A 16348-nucleotide genomic window follows, 5' to 3' on the forward strand; every position below is an offset into this window, starting at 1 on the left:
ATTCATTTTATACATGCATATAAAAAATATTTGTAAATTATTCGCAACAGTACTTAACACATTTGATATTAAAAAAAAAAATAGAAACAAAATTATTTGTAGTAACGAAGTAAATAAAAAACGAGGCTAAAATTAATTAATCAGTAAAAGGTATACGATTTTAGGGATCTTCCAAAAATAAAACACACACATAATAATAATACATTTTGGCATTTATATATTTGATGAAATAAAATATAAGGACAATACCAAGCTTAATAATGCAAAGCTCTCTTTGATAAAGAGAAAGTCAGTATAGCATTAATCATATTGCAAAGGCTATCACAAGCTGGGCATAATATATACATATACATATACATACGTATACATACATATGCATACACGAGCTAACGAAACATACTGAGTGTGCGTATATTTCAACTTTTCAAACAAACAAAGGAGTAAGCAAAATGGATATGAACTTTGGGTTTGGAAACGATTCATTCTTTGAGCAAGGGAATAGATCGACAGACAAGGAAGAAGTAGAAGAGGTAAGTAAAACTGGGTCCAATGAAATCGGAAGAGGGAGTGGTAAAATCGATGAAGAAAAAGAACTGCCTAAAGAACTTTGTGCACCTATAACAATTAAATTATTATTAAATAAAATGATGCATAGTGAAAATTTTGAAATTCATGATTTTCAAATAAGTGGGATTATTGTATTCGGTAAAATAACTAATGTTAAAGAATTAGCTAGTGCAATTATTTTTGAAATATGTGATTATACTGGTACTATAGAAGCTAAATATAATAAAGATGCAAAAAATGATAAAATTAAAAATCATATAGAAAATTTAAAAGTTAATGATCATGTTAAAATAGTAGGGGGTGTTTATTCTCCTGAAAGTAAAACGGAACAAGTCCAAATTAGTATATCATATATAAATAAAGTTGATGATTGGGTCTCTTATTTTTCATATTTTACATCAGATATTATATATTGTTATTTAAAATTATTAAAATTAAAAAATATGAATTTATCAAATGGTATAAATAACCAAGAAAAACCATGGTCACACATTAATTTAGATTCCTATTATAATCAAATGGATGAAGTAGATTCAGATATTATAAAATATTTACATACAACGAATGAAAAGTATGCAAATCAAGAAGATATTTTTAATAACCTTAGAAAATATCATTCAGAAATTAATATTAAAAAATCCCTTACCAAACTTATTGAACAATATGATTTAGCGCAATATGAAGATATCATAAGTATTCCATAAGGTTAGTAAGCCATAAAATTATGTTCTTATATGTACAGAACCATTTGGTTACCTATCATAGTTTCAAACAAATTAGACTACTCTACTTCCTCAGCATAAGCTATTTTAAATATGTTTTATCATTTCATTTTTCTACACAGTTTGAATTTTTTTAAGTGTAAATTTTACTTTTCAAACTGTTCACGCTTTTTCCAATTTTTCAAACGTTTTCAACGTTTTCAACCTTTTCAACCTTTTCAACTTTTTCAACTTTTTCAACTTTTTCAACTTTTTCAAGCTTTCATGCCTTCATAAGGTTCACAAGTATAAACTTTTGTATACCACTAAATCGAATTGAAACAAAAAAATAAATAAAAATTAAAATGACATAAGCATGCACACTAATTAAGTGAATGCCATTGGGAAAGTACCCCAAGGCATTCACAAGGAATTATCATGGCATTATAGAAAATGTACATAAGTATATGTTACATTATATGTAGATGCATATTTACACATCCTTGAAAAATTGTGATAAGCATAAGGAAGTAATACATGCCTAATGGTTGTATAAATTTTATATAATTAAAACAAAAAAAAAGCAGTATTAAAAAAGTTGAATATACAAAATAGATTGCAATTCAAATGGAATGTTTATTAAGTCTGTTTCTTTGATTTTATATTATAAGAAATTAAAAATGAATTATTATTTTTTTTCTGGTTTGATTTCTTCCTTTTCTGTTGCAATGTTTTGATAAAAAAAATAGCTGACTCCAGTAAAAACAATAAATATGCTAATAAGGAAATAAACTGAAAAATATTTGTCACTATCTGATATAAATGGGAAATCGTAAAAATAAAGAACTACTAAGGTAAGAGGTGTTGAAGATTTTAAAATTAAAAAACATTCTGCTGATGAATAGTTACTATAAAAATACGAAACACTTAAATTAAATAAAACATTTACAATTATATATATAAAATAAATTAAAAGTGAAAATTTGCAATTCTCATTATTTTCTGTTGTATTCCCAGCAAAGCATTGAAGACTATCCTTAATATATAATAAGTAGGATATATTATTACTTGGGTTAAATAAAAATTGAAAATAAGAAATTATAGGTAATAATAATATCTGTATAAGAGCAATATTAAATGATAATAATATAACACTCATCTTTTTTAATGTTCGTGATTCACGTACATTTTTTGCAGCATATTCATATTTAGCATTCTCTCTATTGCCAATCATCCTATTTATGTCCTGTGCATTATTTTGTGGTAGTTCATATTCGATTAGTTCGTCTCTTTTCGTATTATTGCAATATTTGCATTTTTTTCTTTTTCCATCATGATCCAATTCTTTTATGCCATGAACATATAAATCGTTTTCCTCTAAATTCGTTTGATTATCCATTAATTTGGTTCGTTCTTTTCTTTGTTTTACATATTCACAAAAAAAAATTTCTCTTAATATTCCTCCATAAGATGTTAATACAATAGAAAATATACAAAGCATGATTGAGCTTATCAAACCAAATGGAGGGAAATTCAAGGAATCATCAGATTCATTATTTATGTCGAATTTTCTAGAACCAAATATATTAAAATGATTTGGATTTATAAAAGAATTTGAATTTATATAATAATTTGTTAATATTTTTTTTTGAAGAAAATTTGTATTATCATTATATATATATGGTACATAAAAAAAAAGGAATCCAGTTAAAACAATTATGACTGATATTCCATGATGTCTATTATATTTTCTTTTTAAAATTAAATAAGATAAAATAATAGAAAATATAAAATTTAATTGATTTAATAATAATAATATAGTTAACGGAATAGCTAGCTGAGATACAAAATAAAGTGTATTAGAGATTATATCAAGGATTGATACAATAACAACATATTTATATGCTCCCATATTTGCCCATTGATATTTTATTATATTATACCAATTATTATTTTCATCTTTCTTTAAATATTTCTCATTATCAATTTTGTATATATTGTTTCCATCCTTTCTATATTCCTCGTTTTGTAAAAGATACTTCATTTCATCTTTGGAAAATGTGCATTGCTTAGTTTTGTTGTATATCTTATCTTTTTTATTGTCTTTATATGTTTTCTCTTTCATTTTGATGACAGAATTACAGGTAGGACACATTTCACAATTAGTATCTTTATTTATAATGTTTTCATATTTTTTTTCAGCATATTTTTTTTCAACATATTTATTTGGTTCATCATCACTACTACTACTATTATTATTATCACTTATGAAATCATCATGCATTTGGTTATACCCATTTTTAGGTACAAGTCTTAGAAACACATTTTGATGTTTTTGTGATAAATTAGGATTTGAACTTTCCGAATTATAATCGTTCATATTTTCCATAGAGAAATCATCATGTATTGTATTTTTTTTATTATTGTGAAAAAAATTCATAATTTTTTTTGTTTTTTTTATTTTTTCATTACTTTTTATTTCAACTAAATAATTTCTTTCATGTCCTATTTCATCATTTTTTAAAAATTCGATACTTTCATTTTGTTTTTTTTTGTTTGACGGAATTTCTTTAAAGAAATAATTTTTTAAACATGGGTATATATATAGCCAATGTTCTTTTCGAATATGTTTCGATTTAATACATAAAATACACAAAAATGAATATATTATTACATATGCGATGGCATTATAGGATGCTGTTAGACTATCAAAATTTTTTAGTATTCTATTTCTCATTCGTCCACAAATATTATTGCTTACTCCTAAGAATACAACCAAACAGCCATTACAAAAAATAAAAAAAAATTTATTTAATCTGGAGGTAGAGGCGTTTTTCCCATTTTTATTATATCTATCGAATTTGACATATGGGGACCCCTCCAATTCACTGCTCTTGTTACTATTGAAAAAGTTATTATCAATTTTAATATACATTATGCCTTCTTTTTGTTTACTATACTTTAGTGCATTGCTTTCACAGTTTTTGCAGTTTTCACAGTGTGCACAATGCGCTTGTTTTAATTCCCTATAATGTTTATTATCGATATTTAATTCATAATTTTTTTTACTAGGTCTATATATTTCATTTGTATAGTCTCTTTCCAATAACCATCTATTACTCATGCATTCATTTTCTCCATAGTATGAAATATTTTCATTACATATATCTACCAAATCGCATTTACAAATAATGTGGTTTCTATTATCATTCACACTTATTGCTTCGTCTGTTTGAATTTCTTGTGATTCGTTTTTTTTGAGAATCTTTCTATTTTCTTTAAGAGTGTACTTTTCATTTATTGCTTTTTCTTTTAATTTAATTTTTTTTCTTTTTATTTTTCTAAGAATATTATCAAATAAGTCATATCTATAATTAATAGATTTCAAACTGCTATCATTATTATCTTCGCTATTTTTTTCACTATTTTTTTCGTTATTTTTTTCGTTATTTTTTTCGCTATATTTTTCGCTATTTTTCTTTTCTTTTTTTTTTTTTTTTTTGTCAAAAGATGGAATAAAATTATTTTGTTCCTTCTCTATTTTTTGTTTGAAATATGGAAAGCATTTTTTTTCACCATTTTTCGGGTATGTGTGTTTTTTTATATTTTGCCCAATGCCTATACGCTTAAATGTTAAGGATTCCTTTTTAGGTGGATAATATGCATATTGTTTTTTTTTAACTAAATTATTTTTTATTTTTATGTCTTTTTCATGAATTATTAATATATATTTATCTACACCTTCTTTTAATGAAATATCATTTATTTGTTCCGTTTTATCATGTTCAGTACTTAATATGGGATTATTTTCCATCCTTCTTTCGGGGCATTTTTTGATTTTGCCGCGTATTGGCACATAATATAACATTCCTTTTGTTTTGTTACACTTTATATTATTTTTATTAACTTTTGAATAGGGCGTAGTTTTAATTTCTTCCATATTTTTTAAATGTTCTATTTGTGAATTTATTTGTGGGTTTTCAAAAAAAAAATTCAAAATAAAAATCCTTTATCATTGATAAAACTGTAAAGTATATAATCTTTGTTTCAATGTAAATCATGGAAAATATTAAACACAATTTAAAAAGAATTATGATACATGAATATGATAAAAAAAATAAAACAAATAAAAAAAAAATAAATAAAATAATAACAAAGTAAATATTATATTATAGAACACTGTGGTGTGAAGTTGCCAATACAAAAGAACAAAACTTACATAAAAATATGCGTATGCATAAGTATTAAATATGGCTATATATGTTGTAAAAGGGCATACACATGTATATATATGTGAATATATTGAAATGTACCATGACTAATTAAGCAATTCTTGAGCTAGCCATTGGATTTGTTTAATTGGTTATTAGTAGTAAAATTTTTTTTTTGTGCTAGCCAAAAGTTTGAAAAATTCCTATTTATTATGTCATGGTCATGTAACCAAAGCATATGGACATAAAATTTTTAAGCAATTTTATACAAAATATGAAATATAAAATAATGGCTAGAAAATATGAGAGAAAAAAAAACAGCAAGCCAAAATATGATATATCTATTTTCTGTAATAAGGTTCATGTAAAATATCAATGAAGTTGAGTAGGATAAAGGAAAATTTTATTATAATCATAATTTATGTGTTTATATATTTATTTATCATATTTTCCCAACTATATAGACTATAATTTTTTGCTTTCATAAAATATGTTTCTGTAAAATGGTTATCCATATTGAAAATATGAATGTTTTCCATATATTCCATTTTTTCTTCTTTCCTCTCATAATAGCAAATAAAGTTACACTAAAAAATTCATTATTGAAAACATAAAAATGTATTTAAAAATAAAGGCATATAAAACCTGATATACAAAATGACATAAAAAACAACCCCATATAAGAACAAAAAAATGTGCATACTAATTAGCAACACACGAAATTTGTTCTTTTTTGTATAAGTAACAAAAAAAGAAAAATAAGAAAAAATTGATTGGGGTGTAAAAGTACCAAAATTCAATAGTAATATAAGAACTACTATAAAAATTTTATAACTTTTTAAATATAAAAATGGGAACATATAAATAAATATTTCTTTGCTCAATCATATACAAATTAGTTCTACCTGTCTAATGCTCACAAGAAATATACTATACATATTTTTTGTTCTTTTTGTGCACATATCATATAAATTATTATTCCTATAAATTTAAACGTGATAAAATTTAGATTTAATTCTGTTCGTGTTTTTATATATAATTAGAATAAATAAGCTAACATAATTAAAACTCTTAAAACGGTAACCAAAATAATTTGTAGAGTCAGTAAAGCGGCATAATTATATGCATACTTTTTTATGGGCTATTATTATGAAAGGTGTGTAATAAATTAATTCCATTGATGCATGCTCTAATATTTTATATTTTTTTCGCCAATCTTTTACCTATAAATATATAGAAATTAAAAATATTGTTTGTGAAAAAAATAAATAAAAATCGTAAAGTAAAAAATGAGACACAAAAATGAATAAAGTATAATCATGTCTGAATTGGTCAAAAATTTTCTTCATAAGACATATTATAAAATAATTGTCAGACATTAAATTTAGACTATTTTTCATAATTTCGTATAAATTGGGAAAATAAATAGCAGAGTTGTGTATACATATATTTAACCAAACATAAGAAGAAGAAGCTATTGGTCATTGCAACCATTTTGTAAGATATATTAAAGACATGGTATAATATATAACTAGGAATGGTGTGTCAACTTTTTACAAAAAATGAAATTTGTGATATGCACACATATTTATATAATAATTAATTAAAGAAAAATTCTGAACATGCATAAAAAAATATCCCAAAAAGAGAATGAAAATGGTACAAATGAATTTTCCCATGAAAAAAAAAAAAAAAAAATGAATAAATGGAATTCACCATATATAAAAGGATCCAATGATTTAAAAAGCTATTTATATAACATGTGTATAAACTTTTCTTATAGTGATATTTATCAAGAATATATAAGTAGATTAAGTTTGAATTCTTATAATAATTGTGATTATGACCAAATAAGAAGAAGTAGTTATATATCTAAAAATGATTTTTTAAAATATTATAATTTTCTATTATATGATAACAATTTTGAATTAGAAGAAGACAATAATGATGTAGATGAATTTCCTTTTGTTTTAAAAAAACCAAATGATTCGAATGATATTGAAGAAGTAGCAACTTATTTGATAGCACAATGTGATGGCGATATAAAAGAGGATAAAGAGAAATATAAAGAAAGGGCTTACCATAAAATAAAAAAATTAATATTAAATAAATATAGAAATAAAAATATGTTATTAACAATGAGTACAGATGATAATAGTGATATAGCAGACAGATTAAAAAAAAAAAAAAATTCAAATGACCAAACAGGTAAAAAGCAAAAGAGCATTACAAACGATTATAATTTGGGAAAGCTAAATACGCATAATAAATTTTATAATAATTATGAACTGATAAGAAATGAAGAAAATAATGAGAAAAAATACTTTCCCAAGGGAATTAAAAAATCCTTTTTTTTACTTCGTGACTTTTTTACTGATAAAAATGAAATTTCTTTTATGTCTAATTTAAATATTTACTTTTTAAATTATGAAAATGTTTCAAAAAATGAAATAAAGAACGTACATAATAATCATTATTTTTATATGTTAAATAATTTGGCTGAGTCACAAAATGATCCCTCTGTTGAAATGTATTACAATTTTTATAACAACTTGGTGAGAGATAAAGATGGAAGTGATCAAACTGAAGGGTCCTCAAAAATGGAAGATGAAGAAATGACAGGGGAAGTGCGATTAGACAGAATAAAATATGATGAACATATTTACGGAGCGACTAAACCCGAGAAATTGATGAAAGACAATGGTATATCATCAAAGCATACGGAGATAAATATCAGGAGTGCGAATGGGCCTTCAAATGCAGAGTATTATTCCGTAATGCCTTATGAAGCGAAGGATGAAATCGGTGTGCAAAATGAAAGTAATGGTATAAACGAGCCCAGTTTGACAAAGGCAGAGCATCTAAGTTACAGACGGAGAAGCATAAAAAGGTTATGCTCTGAAGAAATAGAAATATATTTTAAAAAAGTAATAAAAAATGAAATAATAAATTTTAATCAGAAACGAATTGATAATAAAGATAAATGGAATACCTTATTTTCATTTATGTTTTCATGTATTGGTGCCTCATTAAGTAGCCATTGTTATTTAGATTTATCTGAGATAAAAACAAATTTTGATTTTTTTCTACTTATTTTACTTATTATAATTTGTTATATACTTATTGGATTGCCATTATTACAAATCGAATTTTCACTTGGGCAAATATCACAATCCTCTGTAGTAAATGCTTTTAGTTTTTTAAAAAAAAAATATACAGGCATTGGTATAATTACTTTAATAATAACATTTAATGTATTATCAAAAAATATATATAGAAGTGTAGATACCGTTACAGTAATTAGAAATTCATTAAAGAATCCTTTCCCTTGGCAAATGAATCATTGTGAAAAAATACAAACGGAGCATGTGTGTATTCAAGATGAAAGATGTAGATGGGTAGCAATATCTTCAAAGTCTGCTGTTAAAAAAAAAGTTTATAAAGGAATAATAAATTTAAATGCTCAAAATAAAATAAAGAAAGAATATTATATATTTCCATATTTATATGCACAGAATAATCCTGTACTTTTTAATGCACAACAAATGGAATGTAAATCAATAGGAATATTAGAAGGCATTTATTTTTTTTCTAAAGATATATGCTTTTGTTGGAAAACCATATATTTATTATCAATTATGTTAGTATTATATATTTTATTGAGAATCGAAGAAATGATATGTAACAAATTTTTACAATATTCCTTTTTATTTTTTATAACAAATTGTATTTTTCAAATGATACAAATGTATAGCAAAATTTGTCTACATCCAAATGGGAGGAGTAACATACAAAATAGTATGAACACTGGTGATAGTGATAGGAGTATATTTTGGGGAGAAGAAAATTTACTTTATATAAATATAAATTTTATTGGTAAAATAATAAGCATTGTATTAATTTCTATTAATTGCTCTACAGGAATAAATTATACATTTTCATCCTATACAAACATAGGAGATAATATATTATTATTTTCTCCTTATGTTATATTCGGGTCTTTTATTGGTGTAATAATACATTTTGGATATTATTATTTATGTATATCTGTTATATTAAAATATGGAAATAAATATGATAGTATAGAATTAAATAATTTACTTATGGGCTTAAAGATGCTACCAATTAATTATAATTCGTTTGAAGATATGTTTAAAAAAGACAAAAGAGTTATAAAAAATAAAATAATATATTTTACAGCTTTATCAAAAATGGCGTTACCAAATATTATGACCTTTACATATTTTTTGTCGTCTTTATTATTATTACTTATATCTTGTTCTATACATTTAAAAGGAATTGTATTAATTTTAAAAGAGAGTAAGCAATTTATAAATTATAAAAAAAAAATTCTTAGTATATTTATAATTATTATATATTTTTTTATTATTTTGTTTATTATTTTATTTCCAATTTGCCATAATATTAATTTATTAATAGACAGCGTTATATCAAATTATATTTATTTTTTTGTAGTTTTTTTACAACTAATATGTGTAACATGGATATACAATTTTGATAGCATAAAAAGTTTGATAAGGATAAACATATTAGAATATGCTTGTCTTTTTTTTTTGTTTTGTTCTATATCTTTGTTTATTCCTGTTATTATATATTTGCATAGTAATCCAAATAAGATTGTTAATTATAAGTTTTTTTATTTTTCACTTTTGTTTTTTTCCTTTTTAATTATATCATTTTTATTTCTTAGCCTTTTTATTGTTGTGTGGAGAAATAAGGGGAATACAAAATTCAAGACAAGACTATATTTTTTATACTTATTTAATATTGACATATTTAGAAAAAAATTAAATAATATATTATATGGAAAAAAACGTACTTATAATTTGGGAGAAAAAAAGACAATGTTTTTATACCATCCTTTTCAAAAACTTAATATTACATGGTGTTTAATAGTTAAATATTTAATTCCGTTTTTTTTAATTTTTATTTTTTCATCAAATTCGATATGTAATATTCATGATATTTTTATTTCTAATCAACATCATGAAAAGAGCAAAATCCAACCTTTTCTAAAATCTGGAAAAAAATATTCAAACACATCATCAAACCATTTACGAATAAATAATAATTTAAAAACTGGAGAGAATACCAATTTAAATGATCTTATAAATAAGGAAGATAAATATGCTAACCAAAACTTAATGGATAAGACAAACAAAAAATATAAATACAACTTCGGGATGCTTATACAATATATAGTATCAATAATATTGATAATAATTATATGCTTATTTTCAGTAGTCCCTTTTATAAACCCTAAAAATTTGTCGACATTTGTTTTTCCCTTAACACACATATGGAATATTAATGATATTCAAATAAAAAAAAAAAAACCTATAAATTATTTATATACAAGATATATATTTTTTTTCGAAGAAATTTTGCCTTGTGAAAAGATTATGCCGTTTTATGTTTGGAAACATATAAAAAAACATATCAAAAATGATAGTTTTATAACATCATTAAAACGAGAAAATGAAAATAATCCTAATATTAATGATAAAAGTTTTACTAACATGAATAAAGACGATTATGAAAAATATATATTAGACTTAATCGGAACGACCTTCAAGGCATTATGAGCTAGCCATTTGTCAACTTTTTCACAATTAGCTAGCTCCATTTGGGGAAAAAACAAAAGAGAACCCTACTACCCACATTCATATTTTGAAAATGTAGACACGACCTTACCAACATAAGTATAGACAAATTTTATAAAAGGTAACTCGTTATACTTTATCATCAATTTTCATATGAATACAAAAAATGATTTTTATTTAATTATAAAGAGTTTACTAAAAAATAATAAAACAAGGGTGAAATGGGGGCAAAACAAAATAATAGATAAATAAATAGATAGATAAATAGTTAGATAAATAAGTGAGCATGTGCATGGACATTGCTTGTGTTTTTTCGGATGTTTGTAAAGCTTGGAGAGGCTTATTTAAGGGGCTTCAATCCAAGTTCTTCTCGTATTTTATTCCATCGCTCGATAGACATTTCTTCGCTATTCTTCTCCGGAGCATCAGATAAATTATTTTTGCTTTTTTCATGTTTATGTTTTTTCTCTTTTTTGCTCTTTTTTTCGCTCTTTCTTTTACCGCGTTTTTTATCTTCATAATCGGTATCGTCGCTATATTTTTTTTCATATTTTTTATGTTTTTTACTTTTTTTTCGACGTTTCTCATGTTCATACGATTTTGAGCTATCACTTCTAGAGTGGTCATCACTAGAGGAGTGTGATTTTTTTTTATGATAATCTTTGTCAGTATAATCTGTTCGTCTTTTCTTTTTTTTTTCATACCATTTTTTATCGTCTCTATGTTTTTTTTTTCGTTTAGAATAACGTAGTTCTGAACTTTGGCTAGTAGAACTATTGCTATCATAACTTTTCTCTCTTTTTGATTTTTTATTGTAAAGACTTATTTTATTTTTTTTGTCATTCATAAAGAGTTCATTTCCTGATGATATATCTAATAATTCTTTATAATAATCTAAATTGATTTTTTCTAATAAATTATTTTCTTCTAATACAATTCTTTTAGTTAAGGCTGGGAAATCAACATCCAAAAAATTATTAAAAACTAAACAATTATCAGCAAATACATCCATATATATTTTTTGAAATGATCCATCTTGTAACCTTAATCTAATTTTTCTATAGTCAAATAATATTGGTTCTATATTTTTATAAATTTCTATACCTTTACCAACTAATCGTAAATAAAATATACCTAAAGCTCTCAAATAAATGAATTCTTCATTCTTTATAAATTCATATATAATATCTTTATCAGGTTGTAGTTGTAATAATTTTAAAACTAAACATAGAAAACGGGTTGGTTTTCGATTCCCTCCATATGTTCCTCCAACATATTTTAGACTCACTGCTTGGTCAATTATTGATTCGGCTGTACAAAAGAAAGGAAAGAAAATAAAAAAAATAAAATATATGTATATATCATATTTACAAAATTTTAAGAAAGATTATCCAAAATTTTCAATGAGAATGAACAAACACATAGTTTCAACATAATTAATCTGTGCAATAATAATGCATATTTATGAACGTACAGGTTAAAGCAAAGCATTTTTCCTTCCAGTATGGACTGTCATATATTTTGTTTCTTATAATATTAGAAATTAAGTATTGTGGATTAGATCCAAATGTTTTAATAACATTAATATCAGTACGATTTGCCATATCTCGAAAATCTTATATGGCATTCAACCTTAAAATAGGTAATAATCATATATGTTTTTTCTTATACAGTAAATGGAATATGGAAAAAACAAATATGACTAGCCTCCATAAATTGTATTTATAAAAAATTAGGAAAATACTATTCTTTTATTTTATATGATATGTTCATAATTTTATTTTTTCTCCTTCGATTGGTTATCCATTTTTTTATATTTTTTTATTTTTTTTTGTTCTCCTATTTTAAAAAAAAAATTGTATACATATGCAAATATACTATCACCGAGTGTGAGAAAATAAAATAACACTAAATCAGTTATGTTTTTTTTTATATTTTTTTTAATTTTTTTATATATTTTTTTATTTTTTTTTCAAATTTAATTGATTTTTCTTTATTTTGAAGTCCCTATATATGAAATAATGGCGAAGGATAAATATTGTGAATGTGTTTGAAAAGTTTGCTAAGCCCATATATGGATATATATATAAATAATATGCCTATACTGCTACAATGAATAAGAGACTAGTTGATGGATTAAAAAATAGTTCATTGTTTAGAAGATATTTTTCAAATTTATATTCTTATAATATTAAAAAGAATGTGCCAGAATATATTGATTTTGAAACTTTTTTCCCGAAAAGGGAAATAAAACCGGATGTACTATCCCCATTCACTATGTCAAAACAACAAAGACTTGAAAAATTATTAGAGGATAATCCATTGGTATTATATAAAGGAAGAGTAATAAAAAAATTATCATGCCCAAAAATAAAACACTCTGGAAGAAATGATGTAGGAAAAATTACAACACGTCATCGAGGTGGTGGGCATGTACAAAGATTAAGATTTATAGATTTTAAAAGATCAAGAAAAGATATATATAGTACAGTTTTAAGAATAGAATATGATCCAACAAGAAGTGCACATATAGCATTAATTCAATATGAAGATGGTGTATTATCATATATATTAGCTCCTTTGTTATTAAGACCAGGAGATAAAGTAATTGCAAGTAGATATGCAAATATTCATCCTGGAAATGCATTACCTTTAAAAAATATACCCGTAGGAAGTTTAATACATAATATTGAAATGCGACCAGGTGCGGGGGGACAATTAATTAGAGCAGCAGGTACATATGCCACTGTTTTAAGTAAAGATTCTTTATATGCAACAATTAAATTAAAATCAACAGAAATTCGAAAATTCCCTTTAGAATGTTGGGCTACTATTGGTCAAGTAGCAAATTTAGAAAGGCATATGAGAATTTTAGGAAAAGCAGGAGTTAATAGATGGTTAGGCAAAAGACCTGTAGTTAGGGGTGTCGCTATGAATCCATCTAAACATCCACATGGTGGTGGAACTAGTAAAAAACATACTAAGCGACCAAAATGCTCTCTTTGGGGTAAATGCAGAGATGGTTTTAAAACTCGAAGCAAGAAAAAACCACTTGGATTAATTATTAGAAGAAATATATGTGGTCGTTTACAGAAGAAATATGGAGTTACCGCATAAAAAAAATATACAATAAAAAGTAGGAAGCACAAAAATTGCATAATATATACCCTAACGCATAACCCAATTTCAATTCTAAATCCGTTGCAAAAAATTGTATATATATGTGAAATAATTCAAAATTATAGTATTTCATTTTTTTATTTTCCTTTACCCACAATTTAATACATGCCAAGTTGGTAAATGTTACCTATTTACATAACCCTTTAATAGGCCCCCCAAAAAATAATGAAAATAAAATTATAAGTGAACTTTTGAATTGGGCATATCTTTTATACGGAATACAAAATGAAATATTCATTAGTTATCACAAATAAGTTCGTACCCATTCAAATGATGATAATAATTTTTTACAATATTTTTTTATGTATTCCATATATGCACATTTTCGTAGAAAATTTCATTTGAATTGATTACTTAAAATTTTAAATGACTCAAAGGGGGAATTATTTTATTTATTACATTATTTATTTTTGCTTATTTATTGCTTTTTATTGCTTATTACTTTTTATTTTCATTTTTTAGTTTCCCTATTCGGGATAATTTTATTCTATTTGAAATTTGCATATTAAAAGGAAAGACGATAAAACTGTAAAGATCAATGTATGGTGCAATGTATGCATTTTTTTTTAATGATTTTTCGACTGGCCTAAATATTGTATAGACAATAATAAGAAAACACACAATTTTTATATAATGAAACTTCTTTTAAATATTATTTTCTAAGCATTAGTATATGTACACCGCTGAAAGTATAAAAAAAGGAAAGGAAATATTTTATGTTTCCCCCAACTTTTAAAACGATATAAATAAGGATGCATATCTTTATATTTATTTTTTTTATTTTTTTCATATAAAATTTTAAAAACACTATTTTTATATTAATTTAATTTTTTTGGCACATTTTGCATAATTATTATGTTTTTCACAGACACTACTTATATTTAAGTGCACATTTTTCATACATTTTTAAAGAATTATTATTTATATATTTTTTTTTTTTTTAAATAAAATATTAATCAAAAAATGAAAGTAACATTTGGTAATGAATATGTTAAAAATTTCCTTGGGGAATTTATAGGAACATTTGTTTTAATGTTTCTCGGAGAAGGTACAACAGCTAATCATTTTGCTGTCCCAATTCAAAACGATTGGTTAAGATTATGTATTGGATGGGGATTAGGAGTATTTTTTGGAATTTTAGTATCAGCAAAATTAAGTGGTGCCCATTTAAATCTAGCTGTTACCGTCGGTTTATCAACTATCAAAAAATTTAACTACAAGCAAATACCACTATATTTTGCAGGGCAACTACTTGGAGCTTTCGCAGCAACTTCCTCTGTATATGGGCTATACTATGGATTTGTTTCGAATGGAACTATCCCTCAATTTGTATGGGAAACTGGAAAAAATGCAAATGTTAACATAGCAAGTGCTTTTATGCATGAATTAATATTAACAGGCATATTACTTCTTGTAATATTAGCTGTTACAGATGAAAATGTGTGTGGAAAATTTCATGTTTTAAAAGTTAGTTCAGTTGTTGGATTAGCTATAATATGTATTGGTATAAGTTTTGGTGGTAACACTGGATTTGCTTTAAACCCTTCAAGAGATTTAGGTGCAAGATTTCTTTCTGCTATAGCATATGGATTTGAAGCCTTTACTCGAGACAGTTGCTATTTTTGGGTCCCATTAGTAGCACCAATTGTTGGTAGTATAATTTTCTGCCAATTATATGATAAAGTAATTTCTCCATTAATTGTAATAACAGCACATGATAATGGTGCTTTAGAAATATAATTTTTTTTTATTAAAAATATCTATGATATAGATTTTTTGCATATTAGAAAAGATCTTTATGCGACTACGTACCATGTTATTTCCCATGTTATTATTTATTATTTTTTTAGCTTTACACTTTAATATCCTATTTTTTTTATATGTATAAACCCAATCTTTAAAAACTTATAATTATATATAATTTTTTAATCCATACTATCATTAACAATGAGATATTTTTAAAACGTTTCAACCAAAGACATTGATTTTGTATATTCTTCGCATGAACAACCTTTTTTTCACCTCATCTTTATATCATTATGTATAGCATACATGTGAATACATT

The 16348-nt window shown here is 24.4% G+C and overlaps 6 protein-coding genes across 6 annotated transcripts; 4 read left to right on the top strand and 2 right to left on the bottom strand.

The window, feature by feature from the left end:
- Window positions 1–449: 449 nt before the first annotated feature.
- Window positions 450–1271, top strand: PCHAS_0929900 (nucleic acid binding protein, putative; the record flags this gene model as incomplete). Its single annotated transcript, XM_738851.2, has 1 exon — window positions 450–1271. The coding sequence occupies one exon, from the start codon at window positions 450–452 to the stop codon at window positions 1269–1271; it is 822 nt and encodes a 273-aa protein (XP_743944.2).
- Window positions 1272–1956: 685 nt separating this feature from the next.
- On the bottom strand, window positions 1957–5208 carry PCHAS_0930000 (conserved Plasmodium protein, unknown function; the record flags this gene model as incomplete). Its single annotated transcript, XM_735205.2, has 1 exon — window positions 1957–5208. The coding sequence occupies one exon, from the start codon at window positions 5206–5208 to the stop codon at window positions 1957–1959; it is 3252 nt and encodes a 1083-aa protein (XP_740298.2).
- A 1893-nt stretch (window positions 5209–7101) lies between these two features.
- Window positions 7102–11085, top strand: PCHAS_0930100 (amino acid transporter, putative; the record flags this gene model as incomplete). The annotated part of the gene is made up of 1 exon (XM_736364.2): window positions 7102–11085. One exon carries the CDS (start codon window positions 7102–7104, stop codon window positions 11083–11085), a length of 3984 nt encoding a protein of 1327 aa, XP_741457.2.
- A 358-nt stretch (window positions 11086–11443) lies between these two features.
- Window positions 11444–12707, bottom strand: PCHAS_0930200 (pre-mRNA-splicing factor 38A, putative; the record flags this gene model as incomplete). The annotated part of the gene is made up of 2 exons (XM_733334.2): window positions 11444–12414; window positions 12578–12707. The coding sequence occupies 2 exons, from the start codon at window positions 12705–12707 to the stop codon at window positions 11444–11446; spliced, it is 1101 nt and encodes a 366-aa protein (XP_738427.2).
- A 508-nt stretch (window positions 12708–13215) lies between these two features.
- PCHAS_0930300 (50S ribosomal protein L2, putative) lies at window positions 13216–14220 on the top strand (the record flags this gene model as incomplete). The annotated part of the gene is made up of 1 exon (XM_016798183.1): window positions 13216–14220. The coding sequence occupies one exon, from the start codon at window positions 13216–13218 to the stop codon at window positions 14218–14220; it is 1005 nt and encodes a 334-aa protein (XP_016655425.1).
- Window positions 14221–15246: 1026 nt separating this feature from the next.
- On the top strand, window positions 15247–16023 carry PCHAS_0930400 (aquaglyceroporin, putative; the record flags this gene model as incomplete). Its single annotated transcript, XM_016798184.1, has 1 exon — window positions 15247–16023. One exon carries the CDS (start codon window positions 15247–15249, stop codon window positions 16021–16023), a length of 777 nt encoding a protein of 258 aa, XP_016655426.1.
- Between the last annotated feature and the right edge of the window lie 325 nt (window positions 16024–16348).

Source organism: Plasmodium chabaudi (genome assembly GCF_900002335.3).
Source record: "Plasmodium chabaudi chabaudi strain AS genome assembly, chromosome: 9".
Taxonomy (NCBI): Eukaryota; Apicomplexa; class Aconoidasida; order Haemosporida; family Plasmodiidae; genus Plasmodium; species Plasmodium chabaudi.